We start from the raw sequence: 24,912 nt of genomic DNA, 5'->3' as shown, positions 1-24,912 counted from the left end.
GCTGAATGCGCGAGGGGCGGTTTTTTTTAGATGGATTTTGATGGACCTCGGAATGGACCAATGACAAGAGGCGGTGGGTGGAGGTTGCGCGGCTACGTCAAGACGCTGAAGCGGAGCCCCGCCTCCCGCTGGGTCGGCGTTTCGCGGACGTTCTGTCCCCGTCCAGCTGTTTCAATCATGGCAGCAATCCTCAGAGCAGCTTTCAGGCACAAGGTAAACCGGCAGCAGAGGCGGGGAGGGAGTAATAGGAAGGAAATTATCATTGGAGACTTCCCAGAGCCTCATTGCAACAAATAGCGGTTATTTATTTAATTGTGTGCAGAGCACACCTAATTCATCCTACAGCCTTCATTGAGCTATTCGCAAACTCCTTCCTTGGCAGTGAACAATATAAGTGGTTAGCATTGGGGGGGGGGGGGGGTTCGTGCGTTTTCCCTATTTATCAACCAGCGGAAACAACAATGTTCTGTTTAAATGGCTTACACTGATTTATTCCGTGATAGCATAATTTTATATTACTTTTGCCTCGATTCGTTTGGTGACTCCTCTGCAAAATCTGTTGCAGAAACTGTGTCGCCATTTTTGTGTGCAGCGAGTTTGCACTTTTGCACATGTAGTTGTAGACCCGTCTAATTTTCTCGTCTTTAATGATCAGTTTGCAAACTTTAGTTGCTTTCCAGTGATTTCCCTGAAAAGGAAAAAAATTCGGCGTTGTTTATTTTAGTTCTAACTTCGTGCTTCACAACCAAGGGCATTTTGAGGCTGATACTGATTAATCACCGATTCTGATATCTTGCGCCGCAAGAAATCTTTGTTTCTTATAGCTTGTGGTCGAAATGTCTAAAAGAAAAGTAGGTGCCTTTTATTTTGTGTTCAAGGTCTGTAGTTCATTCGCCAGGTCCTGTGGGTCAACGTTAGTGGGTGGTTACCAATGCTTGTTATTTATTGGCTGGTACTTGCTGGAGAGGACTGCCATTGGTTCACAACTTCGGCGCATCTTTTCCTCTTGTTTTCCTGACAGTGCGTGAGTATGTTGTTCCCTACTGGAAAGGGACAGTGGAGATAAGTCAGGAAATCTGCAGCTGGTGATTTTTATATCAATGTAGGGAAGTTATTGGAGAAATAATGTAAGAGACATATTGTCAAAATCATGTTTACTGGAATTTGTTGTTTTGCAGCAGCAAGTCCGTAATAAGACAAGTACTGTAATTTGCAAAAAAAAAAGTGCAAAGAGGAATAGTGAGGCAGTGTTTATGGATTGTTCAGAAATCTGCTGGCAGAGGGGAAGAAGCTGTTCCTAGAACATTGATCGTCTCTCTTCAGGCTCCTGTAGCACATAGTAGTAACAAGAAGAGGGCACAGTGAGGATCTTTAATGGGGGAATGACACCTTCTTGAGGCAACATCTCTTGAAGATGTTGATGGTGCTGGGGAAGGGGTTCTGGCAACCCTCTGTAGCTTCTTGCAATCCAATGCACTAGAGCCACCACACCAGGCTGTGATGCACCAAGACCGTCAGGCTGGAGGCTACCCAAACGGAATATAAGGTGTTGTTCCTCCAACCTGAGTGTGGCTTCATCACAACATGGAGGAGGCCGTGGATGGACATATTGGAATGGGAAGTAGAATTAAAATAGGTGGCCACTGGGAGATCTTTCTCTGGCAGATGGAGCACAGGTGCTCGGTGAAGCAGTCTCCCAATCTACATTGGGTCTCACCGATATACAGGAGCACCAAAAACAGTATATGACCCCCCCCCAACAGACTCACGGGTGAGGTGTCGCCTCACCTGGAAGGACTGTTTAGGGAGCTGAGTGGTAGTGAGGGAAGAGGTGTAGGGGCAGGGGTAGCACTTGTTCCACTTGCAAGGATAGGTCACGTCTGCTCTTACCCCATCCTCCCTCCGCCCTACCAGGGATAGGGTTCCTCTTGTCCTCACCTGCCACCCCACCAACCTCCATGCCCAGCACAGAATTCTCCAAAATAAATTTAAGTGGCATGATTGTAAGAAAGTGAGGGAGAAATAGGCCAGAGAAATGTATACAGCGAGAGAAGTCCTGATGGAGCAGGTGAAAAAAGGTGGTCAGGATTTTTAAACAGCTGATCAGTTTTATTTTTATCTTTTTGTTCCAGCTCACTCCATCCTTGGGACGGATGTGCTACTCATCATCTCCAGTAAGTTCACACCTGCAGCAGTGCGATTATCCGATGAAAGTAGTGGCTCAGTGGTAATGACTTTGTTTTGTTTTACTGTTAAATCTCAAAAATTGCTATTGAGTGCTGTACCAGCACCTGAACATAAGTCATGAGTGTAAGTGGTTAATTTTACACTGAGCTATGTAATTAATACATAGATATACATTCACAAACAAGAGAAAATCTGCAAATGTTGAAAATCCAAGTAACCCACACAAAATGCTGGAGGAACTCAGCAGGCCAGGCAACATCTATGGAAAAGGACCCTCCTGCCGAAGGGTCTCTGCCCAAAACATTGGCTGTACTCTTTTCCGTAGATGCTGCCTGGCCTGCTGAGTTCCTCCAGCAATTTGTGCATGTCACATAGGTATGCATGTTAGGTTTATATTTTTATTGCCAGTACACACTTTTGATGAAAAGGTTATTGATGTTAATCTGTTTCAAACAAAGTTAAAAGTTCAGCAACCAGTAGCACTTTTATCAGCGGAGCATTGGGGCTGTAACCTTACCTCTAGTTTCTTTGTTCTGTCTTTCTGCCAATGTTACAGAAAGGTGTATATAAGGTGTTGTTCCTCCAAGATGAATCCACACTCAGGTTGGAGGAACAACACCTTATATACTGGATGGGTAGCCTCCAACCTGATGGCATGAACATTGACTTCTCTAATTTCCGTTAATGCCCCTCCTCCCCTTCTTGCCCCATCCCTAACATATTTAGTTTGTTTTTTTTCTCTCTATCTGCCCATCACCCTGCCTGTTCTCCATCTCCCTCTGGTGCTCCCCCCTCCCCCTTTCTTTCTCCCGAGGCCTCCCGTCCCATGATCCTTTCCCTTCTCCAGCTCTGTATCACTTTCGCCAATCACCTTTCCGGCACTCAGCTTCACCCCACCCCCTCTGGACTTCTCCTATCATTTTGCATTTCCCCCTCCCCTCACTACTTTCAAATCTCTTAGTATCTTTCCCTTCAGTTCGTCCTGATGAAGGGTCTCGGCCCGAAACGTCGACAGTGCTTTTTCCTAAAGATGCTGCCTGGCCTGCTGTGTTCCACCAGCATTTTATGTGTGTTGTTTGAATTTCCAGCATCTGCAGATTTCCTTGTGTTTGCTCTTGAAAATAAAAAAGCTATTTTACAGGTATATTAAATAGTTGAGAATGATCAGGAAGTCAAAGAAGTGAGTGGTGACAATGACAATGTGCTCTTAAGTTATATACTTGTGTCATACTCCTAGTTGATGGTTGACTGCTGAATCGTCCATAGGTTTTAACTCTTTGTTTCTCAGGAATTTTACACAGATCTAGGAAAGCCTCGTCCACCCAACGTAGCATGTGCTCAGTTATAGATTATGCAATTGGAGCAGAATTAGGCCATTTGGCCCATCAAGTGAGCTCTGACGTTCATTCGTGGCTGATACATTTTCCGTCAAAACACCATTCTCCTTACTTCTCACAGTAACCTCACTAATCAAGTACCTATCAACCTCCACTTTAAATAAGGCCAATGACTTGAATTCTATAGCTGTGGCAATGCATTCCATAAATTCACCATTATCAGGCCAAAGTAATTCCTTCTCATCTGTTCCAAAGGGGCATCCTTGTATTCTGAGGCAGTGCCCTCTGGTCCTAGATTTTCCCACTACTGGAAATATCCTCTCGGCATTTCAATAATTGGTGGGATCCAATGAGATTACCCCTCATTCTTCTAAGCTCCAGTGAGCACCGGGCCAGGGCCATCAAGTACTACTTTTTATATGTTTTATGCAAACTCACTAGGAATCTGTGGTGGCAGGGAGTGAGAATTGTAACTGAATCTCCAATCATTGAGAAAATAAACTTGCTGTCTGTAGTTTGCCAGTGCATTTTTATTGGCACAAGATGATTTACCATTATAAAAGAGGGGAATGATTCTTTACACACATTAACAAGTCAGCATTCTATATAGAAAAGTTCAAAGTATTGAGGTACTGTCGTGTGCAAATGGTTTTGTTATATGGGAATTCTGTTTGACCAATTTCTTGGATTTCTTTGAAAAAAAAAGCATTTCGTAGTTGGGAACAGAGATGTACTACACATAGATTTCCAGAAGGCACATTAAATGTTATATCTTATGAAGTGCCTTTTTAGATGTGGAGGCCAGGTCATTGGTGTATTTAAGGCCGAGGTTGATAAGTTGTTGATTAGTCAAAGGTTATGGGGAGAAGGCAGGAGAACAGGGTTGAGAGGGAAGTGGATCACGATGAAATGGCAGAGCAGACTCGATAGGCTGAATGGCCTAATTCTGCTGTTATGCCTTGTGGAAGGTGAAAGGTCATGGTGTTAAAGTAACATTGTGGATTGAAGATAGGCAAGCTGAAGGAAATGGTCAGTGGGCACAAACAAGACAGTTGGTAGGATGCACTGAGTGGTGCACCATATGAGTCAATGCTGGGACTTTGACAATTTGTATAAGTGACTAGGGTGTTGCACTGAACATATGGTTGTTAAATTTTCCGACAGTACTAGATGGGTAGGAAAGTGTTGTTGTGCAGAGGACATAAAGAAATTACAAAGGGATGTCGATAAGTTAAGTGAGTGGATGAAGGTCTGAGTAATGTGATTTATTGTCTATTTTGCCAGGGAAATTATCAAAATATGTTATCCAAGTGGTGAGTTCTGAGATGGAGGGACCTAGATGTTCTAGTGCGTGATTTGCAAAAAAGCTATTTTAAAGGTAGAGCAAGTCATTAAGTAAGCTAACAATGTTATTCGCTGTTAGCAGAATCTAATACAAAAGTGGTAAGTTTTGCCTGAGATTGGTCATTAGTGAAACAACATGTACACTGCAGTACACCGTACACGTAGTTAAATATGTTATTTATTATTAGTTCCTTGGAAGCAACTTATGGAAAGTTGTTATAGTCAAGCAACTGGAATAGGCTGCTTGCCTTGTTTGGAAGGTTGGATAAGCTAATCTTGAATTTGTTGGAATTTTGAAAAATGGGAATGCACTTGATTGAAGCATGTAATATCCTGAGGGTTTCAACAAAGTGCAGCACTAGAAACTGTTTAAAAGGATGGCTCATTTAAAACTAGGGGCGCACACAAAATGCTGGTGGAACGCAGCAGGCCAGGCAGCATCTATAGGAAGAAGTACTGTCGACGTTTCTGGCCGAGACCCTTCATCAGGACTAACTGAAAGGAAAGATAGTGAGAGATTTGAAAGTCGGAGGGGGAAATATGAAATGATAGGAGACCGGAGGGGGTGGGGTGAAGCTGAGAGCTGGAAAGGTGATTGGCAAAGCTGGGGCTTTTTTTTTCCTCATAGCTTTTGGTACTCAAGTTCCTCAAAGGGCAGCATAAACATAAATTTTGAGCTTTGACGAGCTTTGAGATGGATTCATGTTCAATAAGTGGATGAGATGGGACCAAATCAAGCTGCCTGTGACTCAAGGAACAGACAGTGTTCAGATATTCACCGTTGCAGACAAACTGAATGACAGATACCACTGTCAGTTCTGTTTCACTGCCACTGGGCTCCATACAGAGTCCCATAATGCTCAGATTGCCAAACTCAGGAAGCATAAATTCTGTCTGTAAACGTTAAGAACTGAAACATAGGAGCAGGTGAGAATTTGGTCATCGAGTGTGCTCTGCTATTCAATCATGGCTGATTTATTTTCCCTCTCAGCTCCATTCTCTCGCCTTCTCCCCAGGACCTTTTCTGCCCTTACCTCCAACTACGTAAAGTGCCACCATCCTTTAGTAGTGTTCTCATAGATATCATTTTAATCTATTGGTACTGTGCATTACCGTCCCCTGACCTCATTCTGTTTTACAGCCTACAACAAAATTATTTATTGATGGGAAGTTTATTGAATCAAATACCTCTGAATGGCTTGACATCCACAACCCTGTGAGTATCTCTTTTTTTATATTTGACTTAAATTTTAAGATAGCTGATTCACCCAATATTTAAACTGGAGAACCCACACAGGTTATCAACAAAGAAATGGTGTTCAGTTTTAGAAAAAGAAAAGTCCTTGAATTGTGTATATTCTTATGAAGCCCTCCACTTACAATTTTTTTAAAAATTAAGAAAATTTTAAATGCATATTGAAGTATGCTAGAAGTATTGTTAGTCTGTATTTGTGCATCAAATAAAAGTGGGAAATCAATGAGGGACATTATTAAAATGGTATTTATTATTGGCACATACTTTGTTTCCATGCTATCCATTCCAATCATTTCAAAGTATAAGTACTTCAAGGTGATTGAAAGGAAAAGCAATAAGAAAATGTAGACTAATGTGTTGTAGTTCTAGAGAAAGCATTGCAGGTAGACAGTAAGGTACAACGGTCACAAGGAGGTAGATTGTGAGATCAAAAGTTCATCTATAATGTATGAAGTCCATTGAACAGCAAGTGGAAGCTGATGCTGAGCCTTGTGGTGAATATTTTAAAGCTTTTGTATCTTCTGTCTAAAGGAAGGTGGGGGGGGGGGGGGGTGCGGGGAGAGAATGACCAAGATGGAAGAGATCTTTTATTATGCTAGATGCTTTCTGGAGGCAGTAGTAAGTGCAGACAGAGTTCATAGAGGGAAGGCTGGATTTCATGATGATGGGCCTAACTCTGTCCACAACTCTCTGCAATTTCTTGCGTTCTTGTGCAGAGCAGTTGCTGTGATGTGCCTGGGTAGGATACTCTCTGTGGCACATCAATAAGTATTGTTTTGAATGTTCCTTTTAACTCTTGAGTTTGCTTTGTGTTTTGGCATGCTGCGATTTTCCCACTGAACCACTTGCCTGTAACTGCTGTACTTTACATTTGAGAAAGATAAAGGCAACTTCCTTTGTTGAAAGTTCAGAGATTCAATTCTTCATGACATATAAAAGCATGAGAAATCAAAGCTGGAATAAGCAAAGTTGAAGTTTGTTGTGACATACATACCCAAATTTGGATGCCATGAAAATTAGCTTTACAACAGTAGCACAGAATGTCACAAATGCAAGCTAACATCAATTTAAATTAATAAAATATATGGAACTTACATGACAATATAAGCAAATAATAGCATCTAAATAGGTTAAGAGAAGAAACTATAATGTTACCTGGGTTTCAGCACCTAAGTTACAGGGAAAGGTTGAACAAGTTAGGTCTTTATTCTTTGGAGTGTAGAAGGTTGAGGGGGCACTTGATAGAGGTATTTAAAATTATGAGGGGGATAGATAGAGTTGACGTGGATAGGCTTTTTCCATTGAGAGTAGGGGAGATTCAAACAAGAGGACATGAGTTGAGAGTTAGGGGTCAAAAGTTTAAGGGTAACACGAGGGGGAATTCCTTTTGTAGCTGTGTGGAACGAGCTTCCAGTAGAAGTGGTAGAGGCAGGTTCAATATTGTCATTTAAAGTAAAATTGGATAGGTATATGGACAGGAAAGGAATGGAGTGTTATGGGCTGAGTGCGGGCCAGTGGGACTAGGTGAGAGTAAGCGTTCAGCACGGACTGATGGCCTGTTTCCATGCTGTAATTGTTATATAGTTATATTCTTTCACGTTTATAAGTCCACTCTTCTTTATTTCTCATCATAGGGCAGTGCTTCATCCCCGGGAATTAATGTGGTAAACACAGAAAATAGGGGTAGACATGGGTAAACCAGGACTCTCCAGCCTGCATGACATTCAATATAATCGTGATTAATCTATGCTGGTCTCAACTTTTCTTCTGTGCCAGTTCCTCATAACCTTCAATTCCTCAATCATTTCAAACTTCTACAATTCGTTAATTTAAATGAATGGCCCCTTATTTTGTAATTATTTCCTCACAAGTGTAAACATCTGGACATCAACCCTGTCAAACCCCTTTAGGATCTTGTATGTTTGTTTAAGGTTGCCTGTCATTCTTCTAAATGGCAAGGATTTCAAACCCAGGTTGCCTCGCTGTTTTTGATAGGACAACCCTCTCACCACAGGAGTTAGCCTTCATTGTATTCGAGTTATACTTCCATGGATAGGAAGACCAGACCTGTATACAGGTGTGCCCTTGCCAGGGCTGTATTTAGTTTCAGAAATACAGTGTTTTGTGTCTCACTTGTCTACCCTTAGGCAACGAATGAAGTGATTGGCAAAGTCCCAAAGGCCACTCAGGAGGAGATGCTTGCAGCTGTGAATTCCTGTCAGCGAGCTTATGTTTCATGGTCAGAAACATCAGTACTGACCCGGCAGCAGATTTTCCTGAAGTACCAGCAACTCATCAAAGAAAACCTGGTGAGTCATGTGGAATAAATGTGCGACCAAGTTGAGTTTCAGGGAAACCTTAATTGAGGTGGAGGTGGTGAGATGAAGAATCCTGAGTAAACAATTGACTTGTTCAGTTGCACAAAAGTTCCTTCTAATTATTTATCAAGTCACCTCATTGAGACAGTGTGGGAAAGTTCCTACCAACTTCCTGCATTTGGACCCACCAACTATCCATCAGGCCTCCATATCTCGCTGTGTACTTATTAGATGTGGAAGCAGAATTCGGCCATTCAGCCTGTCTCTTCTCTGCCATTCAATCATGACTGATCGTTTCTTTGCTAACTATAGCACCACTGGTCTAGGGGAAAACTGAGACAATAAGAGATGGGAGCAGGATTTGGCTATTCAGCCCATAAGTCTGCTCTGCAAAATAGAGGTTCTGCCAAGATACTAGATAACACAAAATGAGAAATCAAGACAAAATATGACAATGATGTTTTGTGTTCAATGAGAGAATGGTTTTAATGGCCCCTTTTAGAGCTGATTTATACATTTCATGCTCTCATTTCCCAAAAAGCATCCAAAATGTTGGTTGAGGTCCTAGTGTACTTTTTAACCAGTTACTCTGAGCTACACAATAACAAAGGGTAAATTAAGCCTCATTTAATGGGAAACTTAGAATCCTCAATTGACTTAAATGGGTACCCAATTTTGTCAGTCTGCGACTCAAAGGTTAGACTAAATTGCAGCTTCATGTACACGTATGGTTTTCCTTTTCACTAGATAAGTGATTTATTAGCATCTTCCTATGCTATTTCAGAAGAGCTTGTGTCTTTCAAATCATGGGCTTAAACCCCTCCTGAACACCGATTTCTCTATTCAGTATAATCATTGTTAATGCTTTGGTGAAAAAGTGATTTACATCTCTGTGCATTCAAACAGGATTTATTTTATTTATTAACAGGGAGAAATTGCAAAGCTTATTACAAAAGAACAGGGAAAAACCTTGGCAGATGCTGAAGGGGATGTTTTCAGGGGCTTGCGTAAGTGAAGTGTAAAACTTTAATGATGCGTGTTTTGTTTTCCTACTGAAATCTTAGCCTTGAATAGAAATTCACAAAGGTAAGCATAGATGAGAGATCTTTGGCCCATCTCTTTCATATTGTTTTAAACTTCCTCCTATCCTTCTTCCTTTGCTTTTCCTTTAAATATTTACAAATCTTTCTGGTATTGTTTCCAAATCATGATGTAGAGACAACTTTCTCTTTTCATGTCACATACTTTTGAGAATATTTTCTAAAATATTATTCAGGAGCTCATCTTTTTCAAGTTTATAGCTGCGTTAGAGGTATTTATTTGTCCTGTATATTAAATCTCTGCTTTCCTTTTCTTCCCACAGAGGTTGTTGAGCATACTTGCAGTATCACGTCTCTCATGCTTGGTGAGACCCTGCCCTCCATCACCAAAGACATGGACACGTTCACATACCGTTTACCATTAGGAGTGTGTGCTGGCATCACTCCCTTTAACTTCCCAGCCATGATTCCACTGTGGATGTTCCCTATGGCTTTGGTCTGCGGAAACACCTATCTGCTTAAGCCATCAGAGCGTGTACCTGGAGCTGCTATGTTGTTGGCCAAGATATTCCAAGATGCAGGAGCTCCAGACGGCACACTTAATATTATCCATGGTCAACATGACGGTAAAAACCTAAAGCATATCTGTAAATTGTCTATAAAAATTAACTTCAAAGCTGTACTAATTCCTTAAACATTTTAGACATGGGATGTAATAGTGTCAAGTAACTGTAGTTTTACAATGCAGGATAATAGATGGCTACTGACATAACACATTTATTTGCATTTCAGCACACTAAATTTGGTGTAAGGTTGTACACCTCTTTAGCATGTTTGAGGATTCATGTTCAGGTTGCACCTTTTTCTTTTCTTGCTATACCGTTGTTGAGAAATGAGAATAATGTAGTAATTTCTCATTTTATTTCCAGCTGTGAACTTTATTTGTGATCACCCGGCTATCAAGGCTATCAGCTTTGTGGGGTCCAATCAGGCTGGCGAGTACATCTACACAAGGGGCTCCAAAAACGGCAAGAGAGTACAGTCCAACATGGTGAATATCTTGTGCCTTTCCTGCCACTCGGTCTTTCCTCATATAGAGAAAAAATAAATATTCTATTTCCTGGCCCTCCTGCCCACCTATAAATGCAGTGACTTTCTTAGGATTGTACTTTCTGGCTTTGTGCGGGCTGTATGTTTTACCAGCGTTCTGTTGCAGCCTACAGCAATGTGACCTGTTAAAATTTAATTAATGTACAATATGTATGCAGAAGGTCTTGTAACTTGATATAAGCCTTGGTTTGAAAAGTGAACATCATGGATTATTTGATATAAACTGTAAAAAGTTCACAGTTTAAATTAAAGCATTTGTTGCTGGTCACAATTGACAGAATTTTTCTACTGTTTTAAACTGCTCATCACCCAAATGAGTGAGTTTTGGGATTTCACTCAGTTAAAGGAATCAGTTTAGTAAATGTTTTGTAGATTGAAATTACTAGTATTTTGAGATAGGAATTACTTTAAAAGTTCTGTTGTTCCAGTCTGTCTTTGGTTGTGTATTTATTCGTAGGGTATTGGGTAACCTGCTTATCACTCTTAACTATGAATTTCTTTCAGGGTGCTAAGAACCATGGGGTGGTGATGCCTGATGCCAACAAGGAGAACACTTTAAATCAGCTAGTTGGTGCAGCTTTTGGAGCAGCTGGGCAGCGTTGTATGGCCCTGTCTACTGCTGTCCTGGTTGGGGAAGCTAAAACCTGGCTGCCTGAACTGGTGGAAAAGTCAAAGAAATTGAGAGTCAATGCAGGTGCCTTTGTTTTCCAATTGGTTTAATACAATGAGTTAAAACAGTACGATGCGGTAGGTGTCTGCTACTTTTTCTGAACAAGGGTGTGACATTTATCACTCTCTATCCCTCTGGAATGACCTCTATAACCAAGGAGTGCTGGAAGATTAGATGCAGTATTCCTGCAATTTTTATGCCCGCTTGGTTCTTAAAATCCTAGGCTGTCTCCCATTTGGTCCATAAAGTCAAGTTAATAAAGCTAAGTTGATAGGGGTGTGGGGAAAATAAAATGGGATTAATGTTGGTTTTGTATAAATGGGTGTTTGTTAGTTGGTGAGAACTTGTTGGACTTGAAGCCTTAGTTTGCAAGTTTATCTTTGTACAACTCTATCTTCATTATTTTGGAAGCACCCTCTTCACCAATGATGCATGTAATGTACTCATTTATACCTTTTACAGTGCTTTTCCTGGTTGGTACACTCCTCCATGTATTATCTTTCTACTATTTATAAGCTTCAAGAACACTTTTGAATTCTCATTTAAGTTGACCCCTCATCTTTTTCTCAAACACTTCCTTTGTCTCTCTGGTTTCCACTTCCCTTTGGATTCCTTTATAATCATCCTGACTCTCGCTGTCCTGACATTTGTAGAAACTGTAATAGTGAGGAAAAGCACCTTGCTTGTTATGTGCTCTGTTTGCAATCTTGACTGGAGTAGATTTGCCCAAATTGTGAAGGCGTGAGGATTCACTTAGTTGATTTATGTACTTAACATTTTTTACTTCCTGACACCAGGTGACCAGCCAGGTGCAGACCTTGGCCCTCTCATCTCCCCTCAGGCAAAGGCCCGGGTGTGTGACCTGGTCCAGGGTGGGTTGAGCGAGGGTGCTAAACTGCTGCTGGATGGACGGGCTATCCAGGTGAAAGGATATGAAAATGGCAACTTTGTAGGACCCACCATCCTTACTGGAGTCAAGGTAAGGCAGCTTTGTCAGCCCTTGATTAAATGCAAGATAACTTGTTTGAATTTGGTCCTTAACGTGGATGTTTATCACTGATAAAGCTAGCACCAGTCACTGAGAAATATGTATGGAATAATCTTCATGCCCTCTACCTTACAGTTGTATTAGCTAGCTAATTATCCTAAAGTAACATCTTTTTATGAACAGAGTTCTGGGTATGTTCCAGTAATTGAATTGCACGTATAAATTAGGATGGAAGGGGTTTAAATCATTCATCTGTTTTATCTAAATAACAAGTGCCTAGTTTAAACATTCAGTTACCTAGGTTAAAAAGCTCTAACTACCCCCAACTTTAAACTATTTTCCTGATTCTACTGAAGGTTCAAGATTAAGGTTGCCACTTTCTCCTGGGCTACAAACTGGAAGCTGGCTGATTCTGACTTTAGAAGGATTATAGGGCTGAATGAACTAGAGGTCTGCAGGGAAGAGCCAGTAGAAGTAACATGAAAATGATGGTGACATTTAAATTTGTTTCAACAGGCACCAGTGTAAATCAATGTTAAGGGTGGCACGATACTGTTGCGATCAGCGTAACGTTATTCTAGTACCAGCTGAAAGCTTGGTGTTCAATTCCAACTGTCTGTAAAGGGTTTGTACATTCTCCCATCAGTACCTTGGTTTCCTTCAGGTGTTCTGGGTTCTTCCCACGTTCCAAAGACATAGGGGTCAGGGTTAATAAGCTGTGGGCAAGTTATGTTTGTGTTGCTCACTAATTTGATGCAAGCGACGCATTTCACTGTATTGATGTACATGTCACAAATAAAACTAAGCTTTATTTTAAGGTTAAAACCGATTATTTTAAGGTTAAAACTGTACCCAGCTGGAAGCCCGAGAAGTGATTATTCATAATATATGAAGAGAAAACGTGCTCCTTTTTCTAAGCTTTCTTCATTAGAGATTGGGGATTATAGGCCAGTTTAGATTTCTATGAGATAGACAGTGTTTTGGTGCAGAAGTAGGACCAGACTACCTAACTCCATCTTTTAGGATGATCAATGAAGCAAAGTAGAATGTGTATAAAATCATTAAATTGTATTTTTTCTCCTCATTCCTCCTTAGCCTCATATGAAATGCTACACTGAGGAGATCTTTGGACCAGTCTTGGTTGTCCTTGAGGTAGACACACTAGATGAAGCAGTTGATATCATCAACCAGAATCCATATGGAAATGGCACTGCCATCTTCACCACCAATGGTGCCACAGCTCGTAAATACACGCACCAAGTTGACGTTGGGCAGGTGTGTTTTAAATCGAGGGTTGCAAGTTTACTTGAATGGTTCTCCATGTACCTAACTTTAGTTAGAGCTGGTTGCTGATTGATTTTAAAGTACAAAATTTTAATCATTGATTGAACTATTGAAACTGTTTTGAGAGGAAACAATTCAATATGACGGACAAGACTTTAATACACAGCAGTGCAGCTAATAGCTCCGCTTCCTTACAGTACCAGATAATCGGGGTTCATTCTTGCCCTCAGCTGCTGTCTGTGTGGAGTTGGCACATCTACCCCATGATCACATGGGTTTCCTTCAGCTGCCCCCCGTTATCCCCCATATCCCAAAGACATGCAGGTTAGTAGGTTAACTGGTCACTGTCAATTGCCTTGAGTGTGTAGGTGAATGGTAGCATTTAGAGGGAACGTGGGAAAAATATATAGCACTAGTGTAAATGGGTCGTGTAGTGGTCAATGTGGGCTGAAATGTCTGCGTTTGTGCGTTTTCTCTGGCACTAGAGTTTTATTTAGATGGACCTTCAGGAGTATTTGAAGTTATATCTTCATTTGCAATAATACCAAACAAGGCAGTAAGGGGATTTGGGTCAAATTGGACCCTAAAAAGTTGAGAGAAGGTATGAAATACTTCCCGCCAAAACTTTTCAATTGTAGGGCAAAACCAAAACATATGAATTAAAGAGGCATCAGCAGAGTTGCATTTATTACAAAGTGGAGAAACATTCGGGTAAAAACTGGAGAGCTTCTGTTTAGAAATGTAAGCTCTATGAACCACTTTAAATTGTAGAAAAGAATGACGAGGTTTTAGTTTTTACCTCTCTTTTAGCAAGAAGAGCAATCTTGCCTTAAATGGAAGGAGTCTACCCCTCCTACACATCTTCAACGGCTACGTGATATTATGTCATATTTAAATTTAGAAAAGATCCGCTGCTCAGTCTTAAATTCAAAACAATCTTTTTATGATATTTGGGGACCTTTCCTAAATTACTTTTCCAATTTATAAAGTTTAACAGTGCACAGACTTTTATGTATATTTTTATCTTCTCTTCTTAAGTGAATATGTTTTTTTCCCTAAATATCCATTGTCATCCATCAGCTTTTTTCTTTGGTAGTTGGTAGGGGGTTGACTTTTTTTTTATAAAATTTTCTTTTATAATGTATGACCTATCTTTAAATTTTTGATTACAGAGTGGTATACCTTTGTGTTATGTTATAACATTTTGATCAATTTTATTACAATATATGAATGTACACAAGATATGTTGAGATGTATCTATTTGTTGCACTCTGTAAATTTTTTTTCTTCTTAAAAATATTGTAAAAAGAAAGATTGACCTTCAGAATTCTGCAAGATATTCTAGATAAAAGACGACATAAAGCATTATTTGTCTGCTAACTAAAGCTTCTACAGTGATCAGTAAGTATGAACTCAGCAGGTCAGACAAATGACATTTTGGGATTAAGATCCTATCCAGATGAAGTGCCTTCACCTGAATAACAACTGTCCAGTTCCCTTCGCAAATTCTCCCTGGTGGGCTAAGTTCCTGCAGCAGCTCTTTTTTTACCTCCAGATTCCAGCTGCTGCAGTCTCTTGTGTCTCCGAGGGCAATTTAATGTTTACATTAAACCAACAGAGTAACTGGAACTTAGATTTACTCCTTTGTATAGAATCATCAAGGCTAGCTAGTTTTGCTTTTATTTTATTCTTTATACTCCCACCTTACAATTCAGCTGCTGCCATGGTTTCCCCCTCATTTGAACCCTCCAATGTTTTAAAGCATCTTGATAATTGGGTATTGCAAACAGGGATGTACAACCCTCAGTTACTGCAGTGAGAACATCTATTTTGATGTTGTTTTGCCTGTTTTAATCTTTTGTAACTATTTGTAATATTTTCAGATTGGAGTGAATGTGCCTATCCCAGTTCCGCTGCCCATGTTCTCATTCACTGGATCAAGGGGCTCATTCAGAGGTGACACCAATTTTTATGGCAAACAGGTATGTATGCTAGTCCCTAACACAATTGTATGTAGTACCACCTGGTTTTGAAAGCTGGGTCATTGGAATTATTTTAAAGAAAAGTTCAATACATTTTTTTGTAAAATCAGAAAATTAAGGGCTCTGCAGAACTAGAAAAGCTTGGGGCAGATCAGAAGGTTCTCTCCAGTTTGTGTTCAAAGCCACAGGAGCATACCAGTTAGTATGAAGCTATTACAGCTCAAGGGGTTCTGGAGTTTGGAGTTCAGTTCTAGTACTGTCTGTAAGGAGTTTGTACATTCCCGTGAACCATGTGGGTTTCCGGGTGCTCCGGTTTTCTCCCACAGTCCAATTAATAAGTTAAATGGTTATTATAAATAATCCTGTGATTAGGCTAATGTCAAATGGATGGATTGCTGTGCAGTTTGGTGGACTAGAACAGCCTGTCTGTAAATAATTAATACTAAATGTAGATATAACCTTCAAAGTAGTTTAACCAACAAAACTTTGGTCAAACTCTGTCAGGCATCTGGTACACATTGGGTTTGGGATCCAGTTTGGTGCATTTTAGATCCTGATGACATGGCAGTCATCCAGCAAGTGTTGTTAAGAAGCGTGAAAAGGTAAAGGACCAGGAATTTCAGTGGTCTCTCCATATTAATGGAAGAGAGGTTAAAATTATATTTTTTAAAAAGGTTTCAGATACATGTAACACCTACTTTCATGAGGAACAGATTCTGGCTTTCACATGCATCTGTGTCTATATTGGCAAAGAATTGATCAGAAGAGGATTGCCCAATCTGAATGCAATTCCCCTTTACCCATTCCTTGCCACTGATCACTCGACACATCCATCCTTGTGCATGTTTTCTCTATGTCAATTGAAGTCGATTGATTCTCATTGCCAATTGGGTAATACTTCAGTGTAATTGACTTCATTGTGATCATTCATTGTTCAATTATTTTAATTTTTGCTCCTTTGATTTTGAGCTTTCTCGCAGCAGATTAGTATTGAATTTCAAAACCTCTAGAGTAAAACTAAAAAGTAGAATACCCTGGTCAGAAACTGATCAAGTGAAAGATGGACGCCCAAGCTTATCCATTGATCAATAGCTTAACATGTTCTCAAAAGCAACACACAGTGCTGGAGGAACTCAGCAGGTCAGGTAGCATCTATGGAAAAGAGTAAACAGTTGACATTTTGGGCTGAGGCCCTTCTTCAGGAACAGTACCATCACTTGGAGTACAGTGTCCAGTTCTGATCGCCTCAGTATAGGAAGGATGTGGAAGCATTGGAAAGGGTACAGAGGAGATTTACCAGGATGCTGCCTGGTTTAGAGAGTATAGATTATGATCAGAGATTAAGGGAGCTAGGGCTTTACTCTCTGGAGAGAAGGAGGATGAGAGGAGACATGATAGAGGTGTACAAGATATTAAGAGGAATAGACAGAGTGGACAGCCAGTGCCTCTTCCCCAGGGCACCACTGCTCAGTACATGGCTTTAAGATAAGGGGAGGGAAATTCAAGGGGGATAGAGGAAGGTTTTTCACTCAGAGTGGTTGGTGCGTGGAATGCACTGCTTGAGTCAGTGGTGGAGGGAGATACACTAGTGAAGTTTAAGAGACTACTAGACAGGTATATGGAGGAGTTTAAGGTGCGGGGTTATATGGGAGGAAGGGTTTGAGGGTCGGCACAACGTTGTGGGCCAAAGGGCCTGTAATGTGCTGTACTATTCTATGTTCTATGTATATATGTTTAATTCATCTGCTTTTCTACTTTTCCAGGGCATTCAGTTTTACACTCAGATAAAGACTGTAACCTCACAGTGGAAGGAAGAAGATTCAACTTTATCCAGCCCAGCTGTTGTCATGCCAACAATGGGACGCTAAGTTCATGTTCCTGAAATGGCAAGCTGCATGTTCAGCACACTCCTTTGTCTTGACTTTCCTATCTGACCGGATGTAAGTGGGTGGGGAAGGTGCAGCTTAACCCTGGGCAATAGTAAGAGGCATGTACAGGAATGGAAAGGGGTGGGAAACTAATCACTTGAATACCCTGGCAACTTTGAACATCCCTGCTCTGTGTTTCTGATCTGCTGCTGCAAAAAAATTAATTTCTAATCAGACAACACATCTGTTCATAAATGGAGCAAAATGCTAAACAGAAAAAAGATATCATTCTCTTCCCTGTCTAATTTGAGCTTTTGTTTGCTTAGTTTACTCTCTCAAGAAGTGATTAAAACATGTACGTGAAAGTACCTGATCTTTGCAGCTTGTTGGGAATGTAACTGAAGTGGCCGATTAATTATGTATTCTGCAATTCTATGGGCATTGTAATGATTATTTTAACTTTGTTATTAGTCATTATATAAGACCATAAGATTCATGAGCAGAATTAGGCCATTTGGCCCATTGAGTCTGCTCCGCCACTTTATCATAGCTGATTCATTTACACTCTCAGCCCCAATCTCCTGCATTCTTCCTGTATCCCTTTATGCCCTGACTAATCAAGAATCTATCAACCTCTGCCTTAAATATACCCGATTACTTGGCCTCTACAGCCACCTGTGGCAATGAGTTCCACAGATTCACCACTCTGGCTAAAGAAATTCCTCATCTCTGTTCTAAAAGGATGTTCTTGTAGTTCCAGTACATGGAAAGGAAACCATATAGCAATTGTTAGTAAAAGCAAATGTGACTAAGATTCTTTTCTATATAAAATGTACTCTTATGGTTATGAAAATGTGATTTAGTTTTAACCATGGTGCTTTATATGCCAATAACCTTTAAGAAAATGATTAATTTTGGGAGAGAGTTTCAGACAAGTACACTCTGGCAAAGTTAGATGAAATTGAGTTGTTGCAGTGGCTCAGGTCAGTCCCTTGACTGGTGAGATACTGCGAAAGACAGGTCAAAACAAACTGAAACTGACATTTGAAGAACCATGTCCTGCTCTGGGCAAGCAGCAGAGCCACAGTTACTGTGGCATTGACAAGGTTCTGTCTTGTGAATGGTGTGCAGCAGTTTCTGCTGGAGAGGTTGATAGCAAATTCTGATCATGTAGCACCTAACTGGATAATCACTAAGCAAAGCTAACCTGCTGCTCTGTCCCGCCCACAGTTCAAACTGCTACAGCCTAGTTCACATTTCATTTAGGACTAATTCTCCATTTCTTATCATTGTCATTGCCTGCTGCTGAGTGTAGGGTAGTGTAGGGAAGGTGGAATCAATGAGCCCTCATTCCAACAAAATGGCAATCTTCAGAACAAACATGGATGACATTCATGCAGAAACAATGTTGTAAAAAGACTTTTAATTCTAAACTGTTTTTAAACATTTTTTATTTGCAGCCCTGTTCATAGTCTGGCTCAACAACCAACAATTGACTTGAATATCACAGATCTCCAAAAAAAAACTGATGATAAATTGGTCTTCCTCATGTCCAGTTGAGGTGACAATATTGTGTGCAACTGGCATGTTAATGGGTGGTACTTTCTGTTGTATAACCAATGTTCTGGTATCTTTACAGACAATGTGATTTTTGTACTCAAGTTTTGAATTCATGTGGACAATAAATCTGACTTCAGTGCTGTGAGGTATAGTTCATCTAGGCAGATACAACAGAAGATTAGTTAGTTATGCATTATCACCCTCAAGGTTGGGTGGGCGAGGATGTACATGGGGACTACTGTATTTAATCGTGTGGAATATACTTGATGTGGGTTGACAAAATAAAAACATTGCATCTTCTTTGTAATTTTTATGGATATTAGAACATATTTTTTCCTTTGCGTCTTTTAAATGCAGTGTCATTCATAGAGAATTTAGATGTCCTGTGGTCTTAAGTGAACATGGTTTAAAGAGAAAAATATATTAGAGCTGACATTCAAAATGTCTTTTGCCATTTACTCAATGATACAATTGCTGGTTCTTGGGCAGTCTCTGGAAAGCGAGAATGATTTAAAACCGTAAGACATAGGAGCAGAATTAGGCCATTTGGTCCATTGAGTCTGCTTCCACTTTGGCTATAAGTTGACTAATGAGGCCACTGTAGATCATTTCACCTTTTGGACATGTGAAGGCTGGCTTGTTTGTGATACGGTCCATCACAAGACCTCAAGATTCTCAGTCTCATCTTCAATGCTGTTCCATGGGCAAGAGGTTCTCATAGGTTGGTGAGGACAAATACAAGAGATTCTGCAGATGTTGCAAATTCAGAGCACAACACAAAATACTGGAGGGGCTCAGCATTTATGGAAATTAATAAACAGTCGATGCTTTGGGCTACACACACAAAATGCTGGTGGAATGCAGCAGGCCAGGCAATATCTATAGGGAGAAGCGCTGTTGATGTTTTGGGCTGAGACCCTTCGTCAGGACTAACTGAAAGGAAAGATAGTAAGCAATTTGAAAGTAGGAGGGGGAGGGGAAAATGCAAAATGAAAGGAGAAGATCGGAGGGGGTGGGGTGAAGCTGAGAGCCAGACAGATGATTGGCAAAAGGGATACAGAGCTGGAGAAGGGAAAGATTCATGGGGCGGGAGGCCTAGGGAGAAAGAAAGGGGGAGGGGAGCACCAGAGGGAGATGGAGAACAGGCAGAGAGAGAGAAAAAAAACTAAATATATCCAGGGGAGGGGCATTAACAGAAGTTAGAGAAGTCAATGTTCATGCCATCAGGTTGGAGGCTACCCAGCCGGTATACAAAGTGTTGTTCCTCCAACCTGAGTGTGGCTTCATCTTGACAGTAGAGGAGGCCATGGATAGACATATCAGAATAGGAATGGGACGTGGAATTAAAATGTGTGGCCACTGGGAGATCCTGCTTTCTCTGGCGGACAGCATAGGTGTTCAGCAAAACGGTCTCCAAGTCTGCGTCAGGTCTCACCAATATATAAAAGGCCACACCGGGAGCACCGGACGCAGTATACCACACCAGCCGACTCACAGGTGAAGTGTCACCTCACCTGGAAGGACTGTCTGGGGCCCTGAATGGTGGTGAGGGAGGAGGTGTAAGGGCAGGTGTAGCACTTGTTCCGCTTGCAAGGATAAGTGCCAGGAGGGAGATCGGTGGGAAGGGATGGGGGGCGGGGAACGAGTGGACAAGGGAATCGCATAGGGAGTGATCCCTGTGGAAAGCAGAAAGGGCGGGGGAGGGAAAAATGTGTTCGGTAGTGGGATGTTTTGGGCCTTTAGGACCTCATTAGATATTGAGTCCTGATGAAGGGTCTCAGCCTGAAACATCAACTGTTTATTCATTTCCATTGTTGGTGGGTATGTTCATTTCTTAAAAAAGATAGCTTGGATGCCTAAGACTTTTGCACAGGACAGTATATAACATCATTCCAGTCTCCAAATAGCACTTAATACTACTGACCTAATACAAAGCTGAGTACTCTTACTTCTGTTTCCTGACCACCTTCCAATTTCAACCAATATACAGTACTGTGCAAAATGTCTTTGGCACTCATGTGCATGAGACTTTTGCACAGTGTGTGTAACTATAGTTTCTGTGCCGAGGATGTTTGGTCTGGCAGACGACGCTGACGTGGTCCACTTACCCTAATGGTGAGTTTGGAGATCTTTGGCAGAAATAGTGTTGGTATTTTTTGAGTGCCTTAAGCTAATGGCCGTAGATCTCCAGGTATCACATGTAGGAGGGCGAGAATCACTACTATCTATAGTGGACCTATACATTTTATTCCAGATTGGGTATCTTAAATCTCAGTTACCTGTTTTCTTAATTGGCTAAAAAAGCATGGAAGACTGCGGTGAATTTCATCATGAATCATTGAGAAGGCTCCACAATATGGGGGAAGATCCATTTTTCTAGAGGCTTTCTGTAACTATCAGTGGACAATATGGTGCAAACGGGAGGGCCTTTGCCTTAACACAATGTAAGAACTATTTTCTCACATTTCACTCAAAGGCTTAAAGTTCAGCTCAGAAAGCACAAATGGTTGCCACAGTGGCAACGATGCTATTACAGTTCAGGGCATCGGAGTTCTATCATGGTATACTCTATAAGGAGTCCCTGTACGTCCTCCCCATGAAATGTGTGGGTTTTTCTCCACAGTCCAAAGAGGAGGGTCTATTCATGCTCGTTCTCAAAATAAATAAATGCAAGTGTGCTTGCTGGAGCATAATTACTAAAGTTTGGATCACAGAAACATAGAAAACCTACAGCACAATACAGGCCCTTCAACCCACAAAGTTGTGCTGAACATGTCCCTACATTAGAAATTACTAGGCTTACCTATAGCCCTCTATTTTACTAAGCTCCATGTACCCATCTAAAAGCCTCTTAAAAGACCCTATTGTATCTGCCTCCACCATTGTTGCCAGCAGCCCATTCCACACACTCACAACTCTGAGTAAAAAATTTACCCCAATATCTCCTCTGAACCTACTCCCCAGCAGCTTAAACCTGTATCCTCTTATGGCAACCATTTCAGCCCTGGGAAAAAGCCTCTGACTATCCACACGATCAATGCCTCTCATCATCTTGTACACCTCTATCAGGTCACCTCTCATCTTCCTTCGCTCCAAGGAGAAAAAGCCGAGTTCACTCAACCTATTCTCAAAAGGCATGCTCCCTAAACCAGACAACATCCTTGTAAATCTCCTCTGCACCCTTTCTAGGGCTTCCACGTCCTTCCTGTAGTGAGGTGACCAGAACTGAGCACAATACTCCAACTGCGTTCTGACCAGGGTCCTTTTGTAAGCTTTTTTTTCCTTCTTGACTCGATTTTATTACAGCCTTTGTATACCACAGTTCCTGTAACCTACCATAACTTCCCTGTCTCATTGGAACGTACCTATGCAGAACTCCACACAAATATCCCCTGAATATTTGCCACATTTCTTCCGTACACGTCCCTGAGAACATCTGTTTTCAGTTTAAGCTTCCAATTTCCTGCCTGATAGCCACATAATTCCCCTTACTCCAATTAAATGCTTTTCTAACTTGTCTGTTTCGATCTCTCTCCAATGCTATTGTAAAGGAAATAGAATTATGATCACTATCTCCAAAATGTTCTCCCACTGAGAGATCTGACACCTGACCAGGTTCATTTCCCAATACCAAATTAAGTACAGCCTCTCCTCTTGTAGGCTTATCTACAGACTGTGACAAGAAACCTTCCTGAACACACCTAACAAACTCCACCCCATCTAAACCCTTGTTTTAGGGAGATGCCAATCGATGTTTGGGAAATTAAAATCTCCCATCACGACAACTCTGTTATTGTTACACCTTTCCAGGATCTGTTTCCCTATCTGCTTCTCGATATCCCTGTTACCATTGGGCAGCCTATAAAAAACACCCAGCAAAGTTATTGACCCCTTCCTGTTCCTGACCTCCAACCACAAGGAGTCTATAGACAATCCCTCCATGGTGTCCACCTTTTCTGCAGCCGTGACACTATCTCTGATCAACAGTACCACGCCCCCACCTCTTTTGCCTCCCTCCCTGTCCTTTCTGAAACATCTAAAACCCAGCACTTGAAGTAACCAATCCTGTCCCTGAGCCTTCCAAGTCTCTGTAACGGCCAGCACATCATATCTCCCAGTACTGATCCACAACCTAAGCTCATCCGTTTTGTTCACAACACTCCTTGCATTAAAATAGAGACATCTCAAGCCTTCGGTCTGAGCACGTCCCTTCTCTATCACCTGTCTATCCTTCCTCTCACACTGTCTACAAGCTTTCTCTATTTGTGATCTAACTTCCTCTTCCCCAGTCTCTTCAGTTCGGTTCCCAACCCCCAGCAATTCTAGTTTAAACTCTCCCCAGTCGCCTTAGCAAACCTCCCCACCAGGATATTGGTCCCCCTGGGATTCAAGTGCAACCCATCCTTTTTGTACAGGTCACACCTGCCCCAAAAGAGGTCCCAATAATCCAGAAATCTGAATCCCTGCCCCCTGCTCCAATCCCTCAACTACACATTTATCCTCCACCTCATCCTATTCCTATTCTCACTGTCGCGTGGCACAGGCAGTAATCCCGAGATTACTACCTCTGCAGTCCTACTTCTCAACTTCCTTCCTAACTCTCTGTAGTCCTTTTTCAGGACCTCTTCCCTTTTCCTACCTATGTCATTGGTATCAATATGTACCACGACCTCTAGCTGCAGGATATCTTAGATGCAATCTGAAACATCCTGGACCCTGGCAGCTGGAAGGCAAACTACCATCAAAGTTTATTTCCTACGTCCACATATTTCCTGTCTGACCCCCTAACTATAGAGTCCCCTATCACTACTGCCTTCCTCTTACCTCCCCTACCCTTCTGAGCCAAAAGGTCAGACTCTGTGCCAGAGGCACGGCCACTGCCGCTTCCCCCAGTTAGGCTGTGCCCCCTAACAGTACTTAAACAGGAGTACTTATTGTCAAGGGGTACAGCCACATTTAGTTCTGCCATGTAGGTGAAACTTTCCCATTAGAGTTGAAGATTAAACACTCCCATAGGTTTGTTGAAGGCATAATGGAATTTGCAGCAGGAAAGATTTGAGGTAAGTGTCAGGATGTAGATGCATCTTTGACACCACCCTTTACAGTAGGCCCATTTGTTAATATCATAGCTTGCAGGTCATGGTGAAACAAGTGTAAGGTGGAGAAATATTTGTGTGCAGCTGAACTTGGAGGAAGTCAAATGCTAGTACTGCTTCCTGAATTTTTTTGTGGTGGAGTTTTAGGTGTTAGTATCCACTGTGCCTCTAGACTGGAAAGTCTTTAAGTGTCTTCGGGAGTTGCTCTTCAGCAACTGTTAAGTACTCCAGCACACAGAAATCCATTTGTTGATTCCAGGGTGAAAACCGAATATCTAGGTTACATAGCCCTGGGGCAATGCAGCTGAAATCATAGTTTAAGTGGGGTGATAAATGAGCTTTGCCTTTCTTCTGCATTGTCCAATGTACAACTCTGTCCCACTTAGAGCAAAGTTTCTTATTTAAAATGTGATGTTTGAAGCTCTTAAAAAAATTTAATTTTTAAAAAATCTAAATTTTAATTGAAATTTCATTCTTTAATTGTGCACCAATTTTAGGATTTTTCTCACATACACCCTTTCAGATACTAATTCACTATAAATCCATTGTTTAATTTTTTAACAATCTATGATGGTACGATTTCTGGTAACGTAACTTCTTTCGGCAACTGGAGATCTGGTAAAGTGCCGACATGACTTGAAACCGAATCAATAGCAGCCTGGGTTATAAAAGTGGGATTGGGATTTTCATCTTGTGTGCTGCAAAGGAAATAATATCAATTAACTTTTCAAAATCTGATAAGGAAACAAAACCACAGGCTACTGGTGTAGTCACACTTATCCAAGTAGTGAACTTACTGTACTTAGTATCTTTATTAGTAAAGAATAAAGTTATATAGGAATGCTGTACTGCTCATTCTGCTTGCTTCAGATG

The 24,912-nt window shown here is 41.2% G+C and overlaps 2 protein-coding genes across 2 annotated transcripts in view; one reads left to right on the top strand and one right to left on the bottom strand.

The window, feature by feature from the left end:
• The first annotated feature begins 6 nt into the window (after positions 1-6).
• Positions 7-19,250, top strand: aldh6a1 (aldehyde dehydrogenase 6 family, member A1). Its single transcript, XM_059961872.1, has 12 exons — positions 7-213; positions 2,133-2,174; positions 6,010-6,084; positions 8,271-8,432; positions 9,370-9,448; positions 9,805-10,107; positions 10,411-10,532; positions 11,096-11,285; positions 12,059-12,240; positions 13,345-13,524; positions 15,417-15,515; positions 17,279-19,250. The coding sequence occupies exons 1-12, from the start codon at positions 31-33 to the stop codon at positions 17,381-17,383; spliced, it is 1,722 nt and encodes a 573-aa protein (XP_059817855.1). The 5' UTR covers positions 7-30; the 3' UTR covers positions 17,384-19,250.
• LOC132389362 (basal body-orientation factor 1-like) overlaps positions 18,490-24,912 on the bottom strand; it is a 35,000-nt gene continuing 28,577 nt past the window's right edge. The window contains exon 11 of the mRNA XM_059961885.1: positions 18,490-24,737. Coding sequence (XP_059817868.1) covers positions 24,605-24,737 — 133 coding nt within the window. The 3' untranslated portion in view covers positions 18,490-24,604. The remainder of the gene's footprint in view (positions 24,738-24,912) is intronic.

The sequence above is a fragment of the Hypanus sabinus genome, chromosome 2 (assembly GCF_030144855.1).
Source record: "Hypanus sabinus isolate sHypSab1 chromosome 2, sHypSab1.hap1, whole genome shotgun sequence".
Taxonomy (NCBI): domain Eukaryota; kingdom Metazoa; phylum Chordata; class Chondrichthyes; order Myliobatiformes; family Dasyatidae; genus Hypanus; species Hypanus sabinus.
The sequence above is the reverse complement of the archived record's forward strand: the minus strand, read 5'-3'. Positions and strand labels throughout refer to the sequence as shown.

What these genes read in the sequence shown, in the direction of transcription:
- aldh6a1 (XM_059961872.1), top strand. Translation starts at nt 31, where the DNA reads ATGGATTTTGATGGACCTCGGAATGGACCAATGACAAGAGGCGGTGGG. An exon ending in TGTGCTACTCATCATCTCCA is followed by an intron (nt 2,175 to 6,009) that starts GTAAGTTCACAC and finishes TCTGTTTTACAG; the next exon opens with CCTACAACAAAATTATTTAT. An exon ending in CCATCCTTACTGGAGTCAAG is followed by an intron (nt 12,241 to 13,344) that starts GTAAGGCAGCTT and finishes ATTCCTCCTTAG; the next exon opens with CCTCATATGAAATGCTACAC.